This window comes from Octopus sinensis, linkage group LG18 (assembly GCF_006345805.1).
Source record: "Octopus sinensis linkage group LG18, ASM634580v1, whole genome shotgun sequence".
In the NCBI taxonomy this organism is placed as follows: Eukaryota; Metazoa; Mollusca; class Cephalopoda; order Octopoda; family Octopodidae; genus Octopus; species Octopus sinensis.
In genome coordinates this window covers 7,181,819-7,196,236 of record NC_043014.1, presented here as the reverse complement: position 1 = coordinate 7,196,236, position 14,418 = coordinate 7,181,819, and the positions used below count along the sequence as shown (strand labels likewise).

At 42.5% G+C, this 14,418-nt stretch overlaps 1 protein-coding gene across 2 annotated transcripts in view; it reads left to right on the top strand.

Annotated features, from left to right (window-relative positions):
• Positions 1–14,418, top strand: part of LOC115221796 (AN1-type zinc finger protein 1-like) — a 30,466-nt gene that overhangs the window by 2,436 nt on the left and 13,612 nt on the right. For both annotated transcript variants that reach the window (XM_029792024.2, XM_036510704.1), the window contains exons 3-5: positions 6,702–6,744; positions 10,857–10,896; positions 14,278–14,411. In XM_029792024.2, coding sequence (XP_029647884.1) covers positions 6,702–6,744; positions 10,857–10,896; positions 14,278–14,411 — 217 coding nt within the window. The remainder of the gene's footprint in view (positions 1–6,701; positions 6,745–10,856; positions 10,897–14,277; positions 14,412–14,418) is intronic.

Genomic DNA, 14,418 nt, shown 5'->3' with positions numbered 1-14,418 from the left:
TCTCAGCTTCGGTGTTGACGTGCTAGAATAGCAGCCAAATTCCCATCATAACCTTCCTACTCTTAAAAAAACCCGATATAAATGACTAAATTATATAATATAATATTAAATATACGCGCAAGTCGTTGTAGGATCGACTACTTACGACTAGCTAGCGCGAGTGCGCGCACCGGGACCACTGTTCGCTAGTAGTATCCATTTAGCGTTGTACACCCGGTGGTGTACGTATTCTTTACCTCTACCATATTTTAATTAGAAGACTATTTTTCTCGAAAAAAAAAAGTCGGCATTCGTGCCTCACCATGCCGCTAACTTTTTTTTTTTTTTTTGGCATTCTTTCGATATAACTCGACAAAATCAAAACGTTTCACTTCGGGTATTTCCGTGGAAGCAAAATGACTTCGATTCTGTTTTCTGCTTGGAAATTTGCGGATTTTACATACACACATGGGACCATCATTTAGAAAAGATCCCACACATGAAACAGTTAAGAACAAACATGCAAGGCTTTTTTCTTTTTTATCTGCAAGTTTTAAAATAAGACATTGCTGGCATAATTTCGTTATATCTATACTCCACAACCCACGGAAATACCCGAAGTAAAATGTTTTGATTTTGTCGAGTTCTATCGAAGGAATGCCTTTTTTTTTTTTATTTTCGTAACTTTGTTTTTTGTTGTGCATATTTTTTTTTGGCGATCTTACGGTATAAGTACCGGTGTACTTCCGGAAGCACCGGATACATTTCAAAAAAGTATTTTTTTTTATATATGGGTGGGGGTGGGGTAGGATTAGGGTATGTGGCGATCCTTCGGTATATGTACACACGTGACTTTGTTTACATTTCTGAATATAACAAAAACCCTGGCGAAGTTTCGCTTGTCGTAGGACAAGTTTCCGTCGATTTCCGTAAAAAACTTTTATTTTTTTACATAAGTAATGAGAGCGAAAGAGACTAAGAGGAAGCGATTTTATGACGAGGAAATTTCTCTTTGAAGTCCCCGTGTGTGTGTTTGATGGGGTGTGGGAGACAGACAGTATGTTGTGTAAGTGAAGTGCTTCTGTTAGTGTGTATGAAAGAGAGATAACTGAAATTTTTTACTCGGTGTATGTGTATATGTATGTCTGCATGTATGTGTGTGTGTATGTATCTATGTATATGTGTGTGTATGTATGTGTGTGTGTATGTATGTGTGTATGTATGTATGTATGTATGTATGTATGTATGGCCGATTCAGTGTTTACATTTTTTACGGAAATCGACGGAGGAAATCGACGGAAACGTGTGCTACGACAAGCGAAACATCGCCAAAACCCTTTTCTCCGACCCCTAACCCAACCCTAACACAAACCCCCTATATATAGAAAAAACCCCACTTTTTTTTAATGTATCCGGTACTTATAGCGTAAGATCGCCCAAACTTCGTATACTTGTAGAATGTGTCACATAAAACATCTTTTAGTCTTACTGTTTTTGAGAAAAGTTTATGTTTACGAAGTTATTTCGTGTTAAAGTTGTCGTATTTTGGTAATTTCAACCAATCAATGACCTGTATTCAGCTGAATAAAATTACTGCTGTTGTTTGTGAGCAACAACTTCCGGTGGTGCATATTTCGTTTGTCACTGTTATTTATGACATGTGGCCGTTGCCAGCGCCGCCCTGACTGGCCTCGTGCCGGTGGCACGTAAGAAACCACCATCCGTTCGTGGCCATTGCCAGCCTCGCCTGGCCCCCGTGACGAGGGCACAAAAAAAGCACCATCCGATCGTGGCCGTTTGCCAGCCTCGCCTGGCCCCCGTGCCGGTGGCACGTAAAAAGCACCATCCGATCGTGGCCGTTTGCCAGCCTCGTCTGGCCCCCGTGCCGGTGGCACATAAAAAGCTCCATCCGATCGTGGCCGTTTGCCAGCCTCCCCTGGCACCTGTGCCGGTGGCACGTAAAATGCACCCACTACACTCACGGAGTGGTTGGCGTTAGGAAGGGCATCCAGCCGTAGAAACATTTCCAGATCAGACTGGGCCTGGCGCAGCCTCCTGGCTTCCAAGACCCCAGTTGAACCGTCCAACCCATGCTAGCACGGAAAGCGGATGCTAAACGATGATGATGATATCTCATTTACGTTCTTATGAATAAATGAGTGTATCTGAAGCACGTTTAGTTCATGGCACCACCATAATTGTTTGTGCATTTCTACTGCTTTTAGGTTTTTTTTTCCTGTTTTTCAGCTACTATTTTCGGTAAGACTTTTTTGCCCCCTACCCTCACTTCTCCAATTTCTTCATTTTTCATTTTTTTTTCCATAACTCTAACCCTAAAACCCCAACCATAACCCTAAAACCCCAACCCTAACCCCAGAACCAGTACAAACACACGAACGATGTCAAAAATAAGAGAAATATAAACTGACAATAGCTTTTGTTGATAAACAACAACAGTAATTTTATTCAGCTGAACACGTCATTGATTGGTTAAAATTACCGATATACTCTTTACTCTTTTACTTGTTTCAGTCATTTGACTGTGGCCATGCTGGAGCGCCGCATGGAGTCGAACAAATCGACCCCGGGACTTATTCTTTTGTAAGCCCAGTACTTATTCTATCGGTCTCTTTTGCCGACCCGCTAAGTGAGGGCGACGTAAACACACCAGCATCGGTTGTCAAGCAATGTTAGGGGGACAAACACAGACACACAAACACACACACAAACACATATATAAACATATATATATATATATATACAACGGGCTTCTTTCAGTTTCCGTCTACCAAATCCACTCACAAGGCTTTGGTCGGCCCGCGGCTATAGTAGAAGACACTTGCCCAAGGTGCCACGCAGTGGGACTGAACCCGGGACCATGTGGTTGCTAAGCAAGCTACTTACCACACAGCCACTCCTGCGCCTACTTTAAGACGAAATAACTTTGAAGAGTAAAAGATGTTTTATAATACCCATTCTACTAGTGTCTGAAGTTTGAAAGTGTTTAGTTACAAAAAATAAATTTCTCGATCTGCCGTTCAAACGGAAAAAATCCTTTTTTTTTTCGAATGTCTAGATCAGTACTTTTCAAACTTTTTGCTGGAGTGGAACCCCAAGGAAACATTCCACTGGCTCGAGGAATCCCTGTGCAATAATTTAATAGTCTTATGCACACATATCTGCAGAGGAGAATTAAAAATTACTGCCGATTTTAGCAGTTTTGTAACTTCTTGCAGAACCCCTGGACTGTACTGGCTAACCCTAAGGTTCCGCAGAACCCTGGTTGAAAGCCACTGGTCTAGATAATTCAGTTTTTTTTTATGTGGTGTTTCGGATTAGGAGCGCTATACTTCGTGACAAAACAAAAAGGCAACGGAAAATTAATTTCTGTTTAAGCCATTCCTAGAACCCCTCATAACTCTTTTTATATTTTAGAATTTTCAGGAAACTTTTGTGAATTTGTGTTCTCATCATCATCATCATCATCATCGTTTAACGTCCGTTTTCCGCGCTAGCACGGGTTGGACAGTTCGACCGGGGTCTGGGGAGCCAGGGGCTGCTCCAGGCTCCAGTCTGATCTGGCAGTGTTTCTACAGCTGGATGCCCTTCCTAACGCCAACCACTCCGCGAGTGTAGTGGGTGCTTTTTACGTGCCACCTGCACAAGTGCCAGAGGGGTCTGGCATCGGCCACGATCGGTTGGTGCTTTTTATGTGCCACCGGCACAGAAGCCAGTCGAGGTGGTGCTGGCATCGGCCACGTTCGGATGGTGCTTTTGATGTGCCACTGGCACAGAAGCCATTCGAGGTGGGGTTGGCATCGGTCACGTTCGGATGGTGCTTTTTATGTGCCACCGGCACAGAAGCCAGTCGAGGCTGCACTGGCAACGGCCACGTTCGGATGGTGCTTTTTATGTGTCACCGGCACAGGTATCACAACTACTGTTTCCATTGATATTTGGTTCGATGTTCATGTACATGCACTTGACTCAACAGGTCTCCTCAAGCACAGCGAGATGTTCCGAGATCCAAGGTACTTTGAATGGGCAGGGGGTATGCGGAACTGGTGCCGGAAGCATCCCGGGTCTTAGTAGTCACAGCACATCTCCAGAGGTCTCGGTCCTTCGCCTCAGTGAGGCCCAACGCTCTGAGGTCATGCTTGACTATCTCATCCCATGTCTTCCTGGGTCTACCTCTCCCCCTGATTCCTTCAACTGTTTGAGAGTAGCACTTCTTCACACATCTCTCCTCATCCATCCGCAGTACATGGCCATACCATCGCAAGCGTCGCTCTTGCACACCGCATCTGATGCTTCTTATGCCTAGCATTTCTCTCAGGGTGCTTACACTCTGTCGTGCATTCACACTGACATTACACATCCAGCGGATCATGCTAGCTTCATTTCTTTCAAGTCTACGCATGTCCTCTGCAGTCACGGCCCATGTTTCACTGCCGTGAAGCATGGCAATTTGCACACATGCATCATACAATCTACCTTTCACTCTGAGTGAGAGACCCTTTGTCGCCAGTAGGGGTAGGAGCTTTCTAAACTTTGCCCAGGCTATTCGTGTTCTAGTGGTGACACTCACTGAGCATCCACCCCCACTACTCACTTGGTCACCCAGGTAGCGGAAACTATCAACTACTTCTAGTTTCTCTCCCTGGAGTGTGATGGAATCTGTTTTCTGAGTGTCTGTGGTGTCTATTGTCCCTGTGCATCTGCCGCACATGAAAGCTATCTTATCAGTTAATTTCCCTTTGATGTTGCTGCACCTCCTATGTGTCCATTGCTTACACTGGGTGCATCTTATGGAGTTTCTACCTACACCTTTCATACAGCTCGAGCAGGGCCACCTGCCCAATGGGGTGTGTGCTGAGTTCGCCTTTCTGCATACTATAACTTTGGTCTTCGCTACATTTACTCTAAGGCCCTTTGATTCTAACCCTTGTTTCCACACCCGAAATTTCTTTTTTAGTTCCAGTAGTGATTCTGCTATGAGGGCCAGGTCATCAGCATAGAGGAGCTCCCAGGGGCAACCTGTTTTGAATTCCTCCGTTATTGCCTGGAGGACTATGATGAATAAAAGGGGACTGAGGGCTGAGCCCTGGTGTACACCTACTTCTACCCGGAATTCTTCACTATATTCGTTGCCAATCCTAACCTTGCTGACAGCCTCTCTGTATAGAGCCTGTACAGCCCTTATTAGCCATTCGTCAATCAACAGTTTCCGCATCGACCACCAGATAAGGGATCGGGGAACCCTGTCAAAGGCTTTCTCCAAGTCCACAAAAGCTATGTAGAGGGGTTTATCTTTAGCTAGGTACTTCTCCTGCAGTTGTCGGACCAGGAATATAGCATCAGTGGTGCTTCTACCCGGCACAAAACCGAACTGCATCTCATCTAAGCAAATTCTCTCCCTAATGAGATGGGTTATGACCCTCTCTGTGGCCTTCATCACCTGATCCAACAGTTTAATACCCCTGTAGTTGTTTCTATCTAGAGCATCACCCTTACCCTTGTAGCAGTTGACTATGGTGCTGCTACGCCAGTCATTGGGTATGACTCCATTATGAACTACCTGTATGACTCCAAGAATTCATACGATTGCGCAAAGGCAAGAAAATTTTATGTGTGATTTAACACATTAACCGCGATGGGCCACCATCGAGGCCCAGATAGATGCATTTAATTTATGGGTGTTTGTTTAGGGTCTAGTGTCACTCAGACGCCCCAATACTCCGCAGACTGCAAGAGGACTCATAGTTCAACTTATAACTTTTCAGATGATGTGAAACTTTCCACCATTATATACTAAGAAGATATTTTAACTATTTTTGTTTTGTTTCTTATGTGTGCATGGTAGTCTCATCTTCATAAAATGTGCTCAGCGGTCCATGCCATGTAAGTGCAAATCCCAGCGTTTTATGGGCTATGGGTTATTTAGCTATTACTTATAGCACATCTCACGCCCCTCCCACCCTCGTCTGTTTGTCACTGACAATGGGTAGAATTCTGGACGGAGGTAAAGAATACATGCACCACCGGTTTTCGACGTAACAAAACCCCTAACTCTAACCACTGGGTGTACGTATTCTTTACCTTCGCTGAATTCTGCTTCAAGCCCTCATAACTATTTCGTATTTTGGAATTTGCAGAAATTTTTTGCTTGTCTCCTATCACTGCTTGACAACAAGTGTTCGTATGTTTACGTGGCCATGCTGGGGGCACAGCCTTGAAGAATGAATCAACTAATTCTTTTATGCCTAGTACTCACGTTATCAATCACTTTTGCTGAACTGCTAAGTTTCAGGCACATCAATACTCACAAGGCTTTGATTGGTTTGGAGCAATAGTAGAAGACATTCGCACTAAGTACCGCACAGCGTGACTGAACTCTAGACCACATCATTAAGAAGCAAGCTTGTAAACCACACAGTCAGGATATGCACGAGTACAAGTGTTGCCCTTTGTTTGCAATCTTCCATGAAAACATGCCTGGTCATAGGGAAACATCTTGCTTTGTAGTGAGAGAATGAGAGACAGAAAGGGTATCCTATTCATCTTCATAATCGTTTTAAAGTCTTCCTTCTGTGCTGGCATGGGTTGGACGGTTTGACAGGGGCTGCCCAGGCAGAAGCCTGTGTCTGTTGTAGAAAGTATCTATAGAATTGTAGACAGTATCTCTCTCAACTATGATTTTTTTCCTCCCTTCTCTCTCTCAGACTTCCTGCCATTTGAGTGCTCCTATTGTTCTAAGGTTTACTGGTAAGTAACAACTCACTTTTTTGGCTATTGCTATCATCGTTTTAACATCAACTTTTCAGTACTTTTTGTTTATCTAACCCCAATTAAAAAGTGCCATGAAAAAATTGGGTTATCTCCCCCATTAAAAAGTGGCGTCAAAAAATTGGGTTATCTCCCCCCATTAAAAAGTGCCATAAAAAATTGGGTTATCTCCCCCCATTAAAAAGTGCTATAAAAATTGGGATATCTCCCCCCATTAAAAATTGGGATATCCACCCATTAAAAAGTGCCATAAAAAATTGGGATACCCCCCAATTAAAAAGTGCCATAAAAAATTGGGTTATCTCCCCCATTAAAAGTGCCATAAAAAAATTGGGTTATCTCCCCATTACAAAGAGCCAGCAAAAAATTGGGATATCTCCCCCCCATTAAAAAGTGCCATAAAAAAATTGGGATATCTCCCCACCATTACAAAGAGCCATAAAAAAATTGGGATATCTCCCCCCCATTAAAAAGTGCCATAAAAAAATTGGGATATCTCCCCACCATTACAAAGAGCCATAAAAAAATTGGGATATCTCCCCCCCATTAAAAAGTGCCATAAAAAAATTGGGATATCTCCCCACCATTACAAAGAGCCATAAAAAAATTGGGATATCTCCCCCCCATTAAAAAGTGCCATAAAAAAATTGGGATATCTCCCCACCATTACAAAGAGCCATAAAAAAATTGGGATATCTCCCCCCCATTAAAAAGTGCCATAAAAAAATTGGGATATCTCCCCACCATTACAAAGAGCCATAAAAAAATTGGGATATCTCCCCCCCATTAAAAAGTGCCATAAAAAAATTGGGATATCTCCCCACCATTACAAAGAGCCATAAAAAAATTGGGATATCTCCCCCCCATTAAAAAGTGCCATAAAAAAATTGGGATATCTCCCCACCATTACAAAGAGCCATAAAAAAATTGGGATATCTCCCCCCATTAAAAATGTGCCATTAAAAAATTGGGTTTATAAGAAACTGAATTAAAAGGGTTAGATCCTTTTGATTCAATACTTCAACACATTGTTGAATTTTGGCCTTCTCATTAGTCATGGTGTGATTTGTAATGAAAATATTAGATTCTAAACGGTTTAATCTTTTTACTTTTCATGTTTATTAATTTTTAATTTTATTTTGAAGGTTAAACAATTTTTTTTTCAGTTGGGGGAGACAACCCAAATTTTTTTAATGGAGGTGAGGTAACCAAAAAGTACAGAATTTGTTGAGGCAGAATTTATTTGGTTTTTTTTTTATTTTTTGTACAGCCAGGTGCCCTTGCTGTCACTAACCCTTCATCTGTTTCCGAGGTGATGTTTCTTCATTCCCAGACATGTTTTCACAGAAGATAAGAAATGAAAATGCTGGGCACCAACTGAATTATGGCGACACTCCTCAAACAATGCCAAGGCGACGAGACAGTGACACACACACACATACACGTACACACATACACACGTACACGATGAGCTTGGTTCTGTCTTCTGAACCCTTCCTCAGTTTTGGTTGGCCTGTGGCTGGAGCAGAGGTGCCCAAGGCACCATGCTGTGGGATTGAACCCAGAACCATGCAGTTGGGAAGCAAACTTCTTACTGCACTGCCACAAACCAGTTATTGCAACTCAACCTGATTTCGAGCCAGGTCGTCTGCTGCTGGAGAGGACCGACCAGGTAAAGGACCTGGGTATCTTGGTGGATTCCTCCTTTTCGCCTTCGGCCCAGTGCGTCCATGCTGCCAACATAGTACGCGGAGTTCTGTTCTTGATTCGACGGTCATTCGGAATGCTCACAGCAGCCATATTCCTACCGCTCTATGTCACGCTGGTGAGACCCATATTAGAGTACGGGATTCAAGCCTCTTCTCCTTATCTCCTCAAAGACATACAGCATCTCGAAAGAGTCCAGAAGCTGGCTACCCGCATGGTTCTTGGTCTCAAGCATTTGTCTTATGAAGAAAGGCTGAAGACGCTCGTCCTTTATTCTCTAGAAAAACGCCGCCGCCGTGGTGATCTCATTCTTGCTCACAACATCATAAGCGGAAAGTGTAACCTCTCGAAAGAGCTGTTCTTCACTCCTGCTCCAGAGCGTCGGCTGCGGGGTCACTCCGAAAAGCTCTATCTGTGACGATTTCATCTCAATCGAAGGAGAGGAGCTTTCTCCGTCCGGGTTGCGGATCCGTGGAATAAGCTGCCAGACAAGATAGTGAAGATGCCGACGACCGCTCGGTTCGAAGTCTCCCTTGACCACAAATGGCCTGAACTCTTTGCATGAACACCACCCTGTACATAACTCCATGTCCCCCTACATGGCCTTGCTTTTTGCTTTTTGAGCCAAAAATTAACTTACTAACTAGCATGTATGAAATATCAAAATGAATATCCACACACACATATTTTATCTTGTTTCAATCAGACTGTGGCCATGCTGGGGCACAACCCCGATTGATTTTAGTTGAATGAATCAACTCCAGTACATTTTGTTCTTTAAATCTGGTACTTATTCTGTTGGTCCTTTTTTTTGGTGAACCGCTATGTCATAGGGATGTAAATACACCAGCACTGGTTGTCAAGCGGTGGTGAAGGACAAACACGTCTGTGTATACATGCACACACACACACACACACACACACACACACACATGCTTGGGCTTCTTTCAGTTTCCGTCTACCAAATCCACTAGTAAGACTTTGGTTGGCTTGAGGCTATAGTGGAAGACACCTTCATTGAGTGCTATGCAGTGGGATTGAACCTGGGACCATGTGGTGTTATTTGGCTACTGAAGGCCTTGTCACAAATTTTATCTTTGTTTTCCAAGTGACGGATTACTTATTTCACATCTTTGAAGGCGATGAGGAGCACCAGCTTCATTTCTGCTTGCAGCTTGGGACTTTCAGAGAGGTGGAAACACTGACACACAGGCATGAGCATACTCCTGCATGTATACATACAGACAGATACACTTATACACCTAGACCTAGCACCCATACCAGTGGCATGTAAAAAAACAGCTTTCAAGTATTGGGCCCCATGGAGGCAATGCAGATAATAGTTATTTCTTTACTACCCACAAGGGGCTAAACACAGAAAGGACAAACAAGGACAGACAAACGGATTAAGTCGATTACATCGACCCCAGTGCGTAACTGGTACTTAACTTATCGAATCCCGAAAGGATGAAAGGCAAAGTCGACCTCGGCGGAATTTGAACTCAGCACATAATGGCAGACGAAATACCTATTTCTTTACTACCCACAAGGAGCTAAACACAGAGAGGACAAACAAGGACAGACAAACGGATTAAGTTGATTACATCGACCCCAGTGCGTAACTGGTACTTAATTTATCGACCCCGGAAGGATGAAAGGCAAAGTCGTCCTCGGCGGAATTTGAACTCAGAACGTAGCGGCAGATGAAATACGGCTACACATTTCGCCCGGTGTGCTAACGTTTCTGCCAGCTCACCGCCTATGCAGATAGTACTGTTGTTGCATAACTAGTGCTAGTGGCTTGTAAAAAGTCAATGTGTTGAAGTATTGAATCAAAAGGATCTAACCCTTTTAATTCAGTCTCTTGTCGCTACATAAACCCAATTTTTTAATGCGGGGAGATGACCCAATTTTTTATTGCACTTTTTAATGGGGGGGAAGATAACCCAATTTTTAATGGGGGGGTAACCCAATTTTTATGGCACTTTTTAATGAGGGTAGATATCCCAATTTTTTGATGGCACTGTTTAATGGGGGGGGGGAGATATCCCAATTTTTTTGGAGTGTTGGGCTTACAAAGGCAATGTGGCTGATGTCAGTGTCACACAACTAACACCCGCACTGGTGGCACGTAAAAAAGCACCGTTCGAGCGTTGGGCAATGACAGAGGCAATAGCAAATGCGAAAGACCTTTGGCAATATGCTGTGCTTGAGCAGGGGACCCATCGAGCCAAGTGAAATTACAATTGTGACAGACGCTGGCATCACGTCACACAGCTTGCGCAAGTTGTGCCAAAATTTAAACAATTTTTGACTTGCCCTTTACAAAAGTTCCAGAGTAGTTCAAGAACACTAATGGTAAATTGCTTTCCATATGATTCCAGCTTGGAGCACAAATTTCCCGATTCTCATGGCTGCACTAAGGTTTGTTATTATTTCATTTATATCAATTTTCAATATTTATTTCTTTACTGCCCACAGGTGGGGGGTGGGGGGGTAAACATAGAAGGGACAAACAAGGACAGACAAACGGATTAAGCCGATTATATCGACCCCAGTGCATAACTGGTACTTAATTTATCGACCCCGAAAGGATGAAAGGCAAAGTCGACCTTGGTATAATTTGAACTCAGAACGTAACGACAGACGAAATACCTACCTCTTTATTACTCACAAGGGGATAAACATAGAGGGGACAAACAAGGACGGACAAAGGGATTAAGTCGATTACATCGACCCCAGTGCGAAACTGGTACTTTTATTTATCGACTCCGAAAGGATGAAAGGCAAAATCGACCTTGGCAGAATTTGAACTTAGAACGTAAAGGCAGACGAAATACCGCTAAGCATTCCGCCTGGCGTGCTAACGATTCTGCCAGTTCACCGCCTTTTTTCAATATTGACATGTTATTGTAGTTGTGTTGTGTTTAATTAAGCAGTAACATCATCCGTACTTTTCTCCATGCTGACATGGTTACATGGCTTGTCAGGAGGGTCTGACTGGTCCAAAGGACTGTGTCTAGCTCTAGTGTCAGCGCGATTTGTAATACTGGAAGCTTGATGAGGAGGGTGGTTGTTGAACACCCTGCAGAACGAAAAATAAGACCCGTCAAAGGGCAGAAGAACTACTGTGTAGTCAGTGGCCAATTCAATAAGTACCTTGTTGCGGTAAAGGGCCTGTCTGCTCCATCGACCGGGAGAGCTATGCTGGAGGGAGAGAAATCTTCAGGTAGGTCTTACCAGGCCAGACAGGTCGAAGGGTAGGAGACAGACAAAACCTTGACCATTAAAGGAGTAAACGTTAATGGCAATAAATTGAAGCATTGGCAGCAGGGCGTGGACTTAGTTTTTGGCAGGACCTGGCAGATCAGATTCCTGGCTTTGAATTAGCAGGATGTCATACAAAAGATCTTGAATACAAGACAATGGATGAGACCCTAATATTTCTAGTTTGATGGAAACTGTGGGACCCCATGGAGCAGTGCCCTGTAATTCCTATAGTATGCGCGACCGAGACCCCTATGCAAAAAAGGGGTGTCCTCTGGGAAGACCTAGATGAGATGAGATTTGCTATTGCTTGTGTCTCAGTTTGGATAATTTTTCCATAGTACAAGCATTAGTGAGATTGCTAAGTGGCATATATTGCTAAGGTCCCTGTCCTCTGAGTGGGCCTACAGTAGAGAAGATAGCTTTCTGCTATCATCTATATATATACAAGCTTGTCTTTTACATGTGCTGGTGCCACATAAAATGCACTCATGCTGGTGGCACGTAAGAGGAATCCAGCACACCCTGTAAAGTGGTTGGTGTTAGGAAGGGCATCCAACCGTAGAAACCATACCACAACAGACAACTGGAATCTATCCGGCTCCTGTCAAACCATCCAACCCATGCCAGCTTGGAACAAGTGATGACAATATATAATGCATTTTACGGCGGCGAGCTGGCAGACACGTTAGCGCGCCGGGCGGAATTCTTAGCGGTATTTCGTCTGTCGTTACGTTCCGAGTTCAAATTCCGCCGAGGTCGACTTTGCCTTTCATCCTTTCGGGGTCGATAAATAAAAGTACCAGTTTCGCACTGGGGGTCGATGTAATCGACTTAATCCCTTTGTCTGTCCTTGTTTATCCTCTCTGTGTTTAGCCCCTTGTGGGCAATAAAGAAATAAATATATAATGCATTTTTTACATATACATACACACCTGTAAATATATACTGCTCTCTCTCTCTTTCTCTCTCTCTCTTTATACATATATATATATATATATATATATATATATATATCCCACTTCTGACAGATAATTTTTATAGGCGCAGGAGTGGCTGTGTGGTAAGTAGCTTGTTTACCAACCACATGGTTCCGGGTTCAGTCCCACTGCGTGGCATCTTGGGCAAGTGTCTTCTGCCATAGCCCCGGGCCGACCAATGCCTTGTGAGTGGATTTGGTAGACGGAAACTGAAAGAAGGCCGACGTATGTATATGTATATATATATATATGTATGTGTGTGTGTTTGTGTGTCTGTGTTTGTTCCCCTAGCATTGCTTGACAACCGATGCTGGTGTGTTTACGTCCCCGTCACTTAGCGGTTCGGCAAAAAGAGGCCGATAGAATGAGTACTGGGCTTACAAAAAGAATAAGTCCCGGGGTCGAGTTGCTCGATTAAAGGCGGTGCTCCAGCATGGCCGCAGTCAAATGACTGAAACAAGTAAAAGAGTAAAAGAGAGAGTAAAGAGTATATATGTATTACGTTTATATATTCGTGAAATCGTGTGTTGGAACAGATATTGTTGTATTTAGGAATGGTCATTTTGCCAGTTTAGCCGAAATAAGATTAAGATTAATGTAAAAAATAAATAACACTGAAGCAAAGTAACACCAAATATATAGTGCGTGTGTTTTTATTGGCTAAACTGGCAAAATGACCATTCCGAAATACAAATATATATATATATATATATATATATATATATATACTTTATTTAAAGCAGCAGAAAATTCAACAAAACCTGTTACTCTGAGTTTCGCGTTGCCGTTCATCGAACAGTTTTTTCTAGCAAAAACTGTCTGATGAACGGCAACGCGAAACTCAGAGTAACAGGTTTTGTTGAATTTTCTGCTACTTTAAATAAAGCATATTACTCTACCACTGGTATTTGAGTACTCTTTTATGCACCTTGTTTCACATTTATGTGTTTACTCTGGTATATATATATATATATATATATACAACAATTGTAGCGTGAAAGGTGTTTCTTAAATGGCTTATAAACACCTTCCATGCTGCAATTGTTTTCGTTTCAGCACACGATCTCAGATCAAATTACTTGCTATGCGAGTACATCTCCATAATATATATATATATATATCAATAATAAAAGGGTAAAATTAATTAATTATTAATTAATTTTACCAAGTAGTGTTCAGTATGTAAAAAGACCATTTATGGTATATTTAAAACATTACATTTATATAATTAGGGTTCAGTAAAATAATTTACTTTACCACACACCGAACTTTTAGAAATAGCAGCCAAAAAATCTTAGCTATTTCTTCTACTATAAGAAAAATCTCCCAGACAATGTATACTCAAAAATAATTCACGCAGGTATAGAGGGAAAAATACCTGCGTGAATTATTTTTGAGTATACATTGTCTGGGAGATTTTTCTTACAGTAGAAGAAATAGCTAAGATTTTTTGGCTGCTATTTCTAAAAGTTCGGTGTGTGGTAAAGTAAATTATTTTACTGAACCCTAATTATATAACGTAATATATATATAGATATGTGTTGATTTATCTTTGCAGTGTAATCTCAGTGACCTGCCCCCAGCCTCAGATGATGTACTGTCTTTGTTTCATAAGTGCAGCGTTGTGCAGTGCACTGCAGCTGGCACTGAGGTGGTTGTTTGTGACAAATGCAGAGCTGATGTTTGTTTAAAGTAAGTA